The sequence below is a fragment of the Parus major genome, chromosome 19 (genome assembly GCF_001522545.3).
Source record: "Parus major isolate Abel chromosome 19, Parus_major1.1, whole genome shotgun sequence".
NCBI lineage: Eukaryota > Metazoa > Chordata > Aves > Passeriformes > Paridae > Parus > Parus major.
Genome location: NC_031787.1, coordinates 8,088,406 through 8,095,693, shown reverse-complemented (window position 1 = coordinate 8,095,693; position 7,288 = coordinate 8,088,406). Strand labels below are relative to the sequence as shown.

Below are 7,288 nucleotides of genomic sequence, written 5' to 3'. Positions count from 1 at the left end.
CCCAGCACTCACTGTGGCTCGGATGTGGGTCCTGGCCTCGCGCAGCTCCTGCCGCAGCCCCTCGGTCAGCGCCGTCACCGCGTACTTGGTGGCGCTGTAAAAGTGCACCACGGACTGGGGCACCACGCTGTGCCCGTTCATGCTGGGGACAGAGCACAGGGTGGTGCAGTCTGAGACACACAGTGTGTGCCCTCCTCTCTGGTGCCTGGCTCTGAGATCCAGGAGAACGCTGAATTTCATGTAACATGGAATTTATGGGCGTGTTTTCATGGTGATACATGAAAACAACTGTTGAAGTTAGATAGAAAAGCTAAAAGTGTGAGTGTGTAGATTAGAGAGCTTTCTGAAGTCACTGGGAGAAAAAGTTTAGAGTTTAAACTAATTTAGAGAGCAGAAAAGATCTGCTCTCTTTTTCTTCTTTTTTCTTCTTCTAGAGGTTTTTGGGTAGCAGTAGGTAATTGGATAGAAAATGCAGCAATGCAGAACACAAGTGATGGGTCATTGGGTCATTAAGAAAAATTATTTATGTGTCTATTGTTAATTGGATAGGAATAAGTATAAAGATAAAAAGGCTGCACAGTTCAGGGCCATTTTGTGCCTTCAGAGCCCAAAGTGTGCCAGGTTGTAGTGAATTAAACTTGTGCAGAAAGTCTGGAGAGACCTGCCAAGTTTTGTAATAACATCCTAATAAACATGAGAAACAATATCCTAACGAGCTTTGGAGTTTTCTTTGGACCCAGAGAACTGAAATAAGCAGAACTCCCCATGAAGGAGTATCCTCAAGGAGCTCAGCTCAGAGAACCTGAGAAATCCAGGAGTGAAGTGCAGAGGAAGTGCAGCAGAATCAAGAGAGAAAAAACAGATTAAAAAAGTTACACAGGGGACACTGCTGGCAGCTGGGAGGGACCCACAGGACACTCAGAGCATCACAACAAACCCAGGGAGGGGCTGGCACGGGGAACAGGCTCCTCTCCACACAGCCAAAACTTCCTGACCAGCTCCAGAAATCAATCTTCAGTCCTGCCCCATCAGGAGTGGTTGATATCATCCTTTTCTCCCTGGTCTGGATTATTCTTTTCTCCCTGGTTTGGTCTTGCTTGCTTTAGACCAGCAAAGATTAAGTTTGAAATGTCAACCACCACAATCCTTAAAAACCCCATCAGCACCACAGCAAGCTTGAAACTCCAGTGCAAGGCGAGGAGGAAGAGGAGGAGGAAGGAAGTCCTCATGGCTGCCCCCACCCAGTGCTTAAATCCTCCCTGTGCTGCAGGGAAGAGCAGGAAGCCCCCGAGGATGATCCCACACCCCCTGTTCACCTGTTAATGTTAATTATGTGCCCATCATCGATGTTTCTCTCCTTCATGGACTGATAGGCCTCCCGGGTGCAGATGCTCACAGCCATCACATTCACCTGAGGGGGGAGAAAAGAAGAAGAAATTAAGGCCAGCACCCCTTGATTTGCCCCTCGTGTGCCCAAAATCTGGGATATCAGTTCCTGTCCCTGGGCAATTCCCAGGAAAACCCAAAGAGGGAACTGCTCCTCCTCAAACCCCACAGTTGAGCTGGGGGCTGCAGCCACAGGGGCAGGGGGTGCACAGACACCCAGAGAGAGCAGAAATAAATGGAGTTGGTTGCTTTAGGGCCAAGTGTGAGGGTGAAGCCCAAAGGCAGGAGAGCAAACGCCTGTGTCCCCACAGGCAGCACGGTGGGCAGGAGACAGAGCTGGCTCTGTCCAGCACTGAGCACTCCAGCCTTTGGGCAGCTGGCAGGGCACTAGGAGCAGGTAATTAGGTCAGTCCTGAATGAGGAAATCCCCAGGTCCTGCCTGTCAGAGCACCAGAGGAGGCACCAAAAGAGCGGCCAGGCACAGGAAGCAAAGATCACAGGGAGCACCAGAGTGGGCAACTCACCCTGGGGGGGTGGAAGCCACCGATCTGTCACTGCCTGCTGACATTTTCCTCAGCCCTCAGTGGCAATTTACCCAGCCCTTTGGGATCCAGAGCATTCCAGGCTCTTGCCCTTTGGACCAGCACTTCCCCCTGCCCTGGCTTGGTTAAACTCGGTCCTATCGCCTCCACAAGCATCAATGCACGGCTGCATTCCCTGACCATAAAACAGAGTCAAAGCTGCTGGGAAGATAAAGAGAAGGAAATTATCCCAGCTGGAATTCAAAGGGCCCAGAGGTACCTGCAGGACTGATGAGAAAGAATCTCAGCAGTGCTGATGGCTCAAGTGGCTGAGATCTGGAAGGGGTTTTGCTGAAGGCCTCCAGAAAGGATGTGACCATCCCCTGGCAGGTCCTGGCTAACATTGGGTCACTTTGCCAGCTAAATGAGCAGCCCAGAAGGGTCTGAACACACAGCAGTGGGTGAAACCTCTGGGAAGAACTGATTTCCTGATGAATCAGAAGGCAGGTGCCACTATAAATGGGTGGAGCAGCAGGAACGAGGCCAACAGCAAGGGATGGAGATGGGAGAGGGCTGGGGATCAGCACTGGGAAAATAACAAACAAGAATGGGGAAGAAAAAGTTGGACTTGATGGCACAAAAGGACAGGCAGGAGAGAGACACTGGTTTGGAAAGAGATGGAGCAGAGATGCAATTACTGAGCAGCACAAAGAGGAGCAGGGTCAGCTCTAGGATCTCAGTCACTGCTTTTGTCTGGTGTTTTTATTCCCCAGAGGCCATCCCTGAGGGCTCTGTCTTGGCCAGAGATAAAAAGGGCGTTTATCTGATCCTGGGAGTACCCAGGCAACACAAGTGGAGTCATCACCCCCATGCAAGTGCACTTTGGTCAAGCACAGAGTCACTGCTGGGCACCTCGGCCATCACACCTGGAGCTGCAGAGATAAAGCTTTAACCTGAATTCATTCACCTGGGCTGTGTGAGGAAGAAAATGAGCAGAGAAAGCAGCAGAAGGGCCCCTCAGCACTGAAGCCCAGAGCAGGGAGGGCATGGGCAGGCTCTGGGATTCCTCAGCAGGGTGTCAGGGAAGGCAGGAGTCACCTGCTCCAGCCTGGCCCAGTCCTTTGGGATATGGATCTGGGCAGCTGCTGGTGTAAAACCCTTCATGCCAAACAAGATCCCTGCCTCAGGATGCCCCAGCCCACCAGGCAGCTCGTTTTTGGAGCAGTCACCCCAACTCCCTCTCCAAAGGCCACTAGAGGGTAACATCACCCCAAAGCCTGTGACTCACAGAGCAGCCATTCCCGGCCTGGGCAAAGTTACAAGATTTTGACAGCTCCTGGCAAAGCAAGATCCCAATCAACAACCACATGGGAAAGTCCAGAGCCCTGTGATAAAACCCCACAGTACAACAAAACAACTGGCTGGAAGGCAGCTGAGCTGGGATGGCCCTTTCCCACCAGCACAGACTGGTTTTTGGGGTGAAATCCCGTTTCAAAACGTGGAACAGGCACTGAAGAACCTGAAAACAAGCCTGGAAAATGAGCAAGTCTGCATCACCCAGAGGCTGCTGTTACAAATATCCACATCAGATGTTTTTCTGCCTCCCTCCTATTTTAAGGAGAAAAGGTTGAAAGGTCCCTTGGCAAGGATGGCCAGCACACCTGGGCCCTGCTCAGTGCACAGGCAGCAGCTCTGTGACAGAAACCACGGTGCCACATTTCCCAGCAATTAACGAGCTCCAACTGCCAGATCAGAGAACATAAAAGATCCTGTTCCTAGAAGTGCTCAGCATTTCACTTTCCCAGAATCAGCCTTTTCCAAGGCATCCAAACAAGTGCCCCAGCCCCAGAGCACATATGGAAACGCAGCTTACAGCAAACATATCCCTGCACAGATGGCTCAGAAAAGCAAGAAGAACAGAGCCTGGCTTGTCAGTGAATAATGCCAAGAACCAAACCCATTCTGTGTTTAGAGGATGTGTGCTGCAGCCCTCTGCACCCTGAGCAAGGAAAATGGGAAGTTGAGTTTGAATTCCTGGCTGGAAAGGTCAGTGGGTAAAGCGTGAAGGAGCTGCTGCAGCCCCAGAGGCTCGGTGTGTACACAGCAGCCAGCCCCAGCTCCTCCTGCAGAGCAGGACTTTGCTCCAGCCTCACAAAGCAGTGAGAAGATGGGGGAAGCTGTGAGCCAGGGGAGGATGGGCTCAGAACCTGCCTGAGGTGACACCTTCCCTCCTGCACCCACGGCAGATCTGCTGGCTGGCAAGGCAGGGCTCTGTAAAGCAGCACATCCACAATGCCAAACATCCTGCAGCCTGGGGAGAAGCAGCTCCCACCTTGGGAATAAATAGCAGAAAATAAAGAACTGGAACATTAGGAAAGAAGAGGAATAAGTAAATTATAACATGGTTTTGGCTGCTAGATATAGAGGAAGAAGGAGGATACTGAGATGGGAATCTGGAAGGACACAGAGCCTCAAAGCTCATAAAAAATGCATGGCAGTAAAAATCAATTTACCAAAAAGGAAAAAAAACAGCCTTTAATTTAAGGCCCTAATGTCTCCTAAATCGATGGCTCCATGGCTGGTTTGGAAACTTTTCCCATCCTGCAGCCCAGAGGTGCCCTGGAAGTCTCCAACACCATCTCCCTGCTCTCCAAGGAAGCTTGGGAAGAATCCTCCCTGCTGCCACACAGCTCTGCAAAGCTCAGTGGCCCATGAATGGTGCTGGCAGCCCTCCCTGTGAGGGAAGGGGCCTGGCCAGGGCTGCCCTGGGGATGGGTGCCCTGGGGATGGGTGTCCTGGGGATGGGTGTCCTGGGGATGGGTGCCCTGGGGATGGGTGCCCTGGGGATGGGTGCCCTGGGGATGGGTGCCCTGGGGATGGGTGCCCTGGGGATGGGTGCTCTGGCAGGGGGTCCTGGCCCTGCAGAGCCCCCCAGCCCTGCACAGCCTGAAGACAGTGACATGGCCAGCAGGCACTGCCATGCAGCCACACAACAGGGGCAGAGAACAAAAGGGGAAACTCCACTGAGCTGTTTCTAGCCATCAGCAGTAGAAAAAAAAAGAAAAAAAATAAAAATAAAAAGCAAAGCCCAGGCTTGCCAGGCTGTCCAGGCTGGGATGGGTGAGGCATTGGGCTCTGGAGCATCCCAGGGCTTTGCCTTTATGTTTGAGCCTTGTTCAATTAACACAGAAACCAGGAGCCAAGCCAGCAGCTGCTGGGAGGATGGTGAGAGGGAAATATCTGCCAGCACAGGGAGAAAGCTTGGGTGTCTCAGGCTGCTGCAACAGCGTTTCTGCCAAGCAGTGAGAGCGGAGAGAGCCATACGGATCATCCCTGGGAATAAAACATTCCCCCAGCCTGGTTTCCTAACACTGCCCTTGTGGGGTCACCCATCCCACCCCAAAACAGCCCCCAAAAGCAGGGGGACCCCACAGGCTCCCAGACTTTGAGCCACTGCTGTTGGTAAGCACCAACACTGACTGGAGTGTCTCACACAGGATGATCCCCACCTCAAAATCTTTCTCCCTAAAAAGGTGGAAGGTCAGATAAAGGGAGCACTTCCAGCTGAGCAGCCAGGGAGGGGAATATGGATTGGGGAAGCTAGGAAAAGCCACAAGTCCCCCAGCCTGCCCACCTGACAAAACAAAGGAGCACAAGGGACACGCAGCATCCCTGAGGGATTCACACACGACACGGTCCCAGGGACCAGGACAAGGAGTTTCCAAGGCCCAGGTGACCCCCAGGGCCTGGCTCACAGCGAGCCAGGGCCCTGCTGAACACCAGCTCAGCTACACTTCACTTCATTTTCTTTAAAGCCTCCATGGCAACCGGGGCCGGGGAGATGCGGCTGTGCAGTGACCCAGGCTGGGCAGCCCACAAAAGCCTGGCTGGGCAGACAAAGCTGAGCTGAGCTTGCTTTGGCTGCAGTCACAGCAGCCAGCAGCCAGGCCAAAATCCTAACAAGAACTTAATTAGCCAGGATATGGCAGCTCCTGCCCTGGCAGCAGGAGTCTGAAGTCTCAATGTGCTTCTCTGTTCTGCTTTACACAGCCCCCAGGAGCAGCCTGGAGGAACAGCCAGGGGAGCTGACACCTCCCAGCTGGCTCCACTGCTGGACACGGGGGCCCTGAGCCCACAGCTTCAAACAGCTTTTCACACATGTCCTTCCCTTCACCAGGACAAGCTCTCAGAGCTGCTGGAGGTGCCACAAGGACAGCCCTGAGCTCCACTCCTCCTCCTGTGAGGGAAACGTTTCCGTGCATTAGAGGAGGTGGCACAGGAGGGGAAATCACTCCATGAAAAGCTCCTGGTCCAGCACCTCACTGGCCAGAGACATTTCAAGGACACCCAAACCATCCTGAGGTCCCACAGCTGTGGCTGCCACTGCAGTGTTCAGAAAAAGGCCCCCAAATTATGACAAAAAATGGTGAAGGCACAGGAAGATGCCCAGCAGCACCTCAGGACAGCAGGACCCAGGGAGAAGTTGTGAATGGGATGGGCCATGTGCATTTCAGCTCCCATTTCAGCACAAGAAATGCTCTCATTCACATCCAGCCCTAACCAGATTAGGGCCAGAAAATTAAGCTATAAAGACAAAAAGCATTACAGCTTTTTAAGCCAAAAAGAATCTGCCCATTTCTACAACCCACTGCCACACCTAACAGGATTAGCTGCAAAACCCAGTGCCTGGCATTCAGTTTCCTGCTTTATTGAAGAAAAAGAGAAGCAAGGCTCTTCACCCTTCAGAAAGCCAGTGAGCTAAAGGAAAAATGCTGCTGTGTCTCCATCCTCCAAGGTGAGGGCTCAGCAGCAGGGCAGGACATCCTTCCACTCCCCAAACAGCAAAGCTGGGCTTCGTCAGAGCAGGCTGAAATGATTTCAGCTCTGAAATGAGTGGATGGTGGCCAGAAGAGGCAGAAAAGTGGCCCAGCTCCTGCTCCCTCTGGGGAATACTCACATCTATCATGGTCCTCCAGCCCTCTGTCTTCCCCGAGAGCAGGGGCTCGGGCCGGGCCAGCCCCGCGTTGTTGATGCAGACGTCCACACCCTGGTGAAGGGTCTTGATGGCCGAGAACATGGACAGGATCTCCTCCTCGTTGGACAGGTCACACTTGTACGGGATCAGCGTGCCCGGGTAGCCGGCACTCTGGCACTCAGCTGCCAGCTTCTAGGGGAGAGAGAGAGGCAGCAGGGAAACAGCCATCAGGAGGGGGAAAACCGGCCGGCGGGAGGGGGAAAACAGCCATCAGGAGGGGAAAAACAGCCAGCAGGAGGGGAAAAAACAGGCAGCAGGAAGGATGGAAACAGCCAGCAGGAAGGGGAAAAACAGCCAGCAGGAAGGGGAAAAACAGCCAGCAGGAAGGGGAAAAACAGCCAGCAGG

At 53.1% G+C, this 7,288-nt stretch overlaps 1 protein-coding gene across 7 annotated transcripts in view; it reads right to left on the bottom strand.

The window, feature by feature from the left end:
* Positions 1-7,288, bottom strand: part of DHRS11 (dehydrogenase/reductase 11) — a 24,415-nt gene that overhangs the window by 7,102 nt on the left and 10,025 nt on the right. For 5 of the 7 annotated variants that reach the window (XR_001524618.3, XM_033518932.1, XM_015647023.1 and 2 more), the window contains exons 2-4: positions 6,865-7,074; positions 1,317-1,411; positions 13-142 (exon numbers count right to left, since the gene is read on the bottom strand). Coding sequence is in view for 6 of the 7 variants with exons in the window: in XM_033518932.1 (XP_033374823.1) it covers positions 13-142; positions 1,317-1,411; positions 6,865-7,074 (435 nt within the window). In the remaining variant the exon portion in view is untranslated. The remainder of the gene's footprint in view (positions 1-12; positions 143-1,316; positions 1,412-6,864; positions 7,075-7,288) is intronic. The other 2 variants (XM_033518933.1, XM_033518936.1) reach the window with 2 other exon arrangements.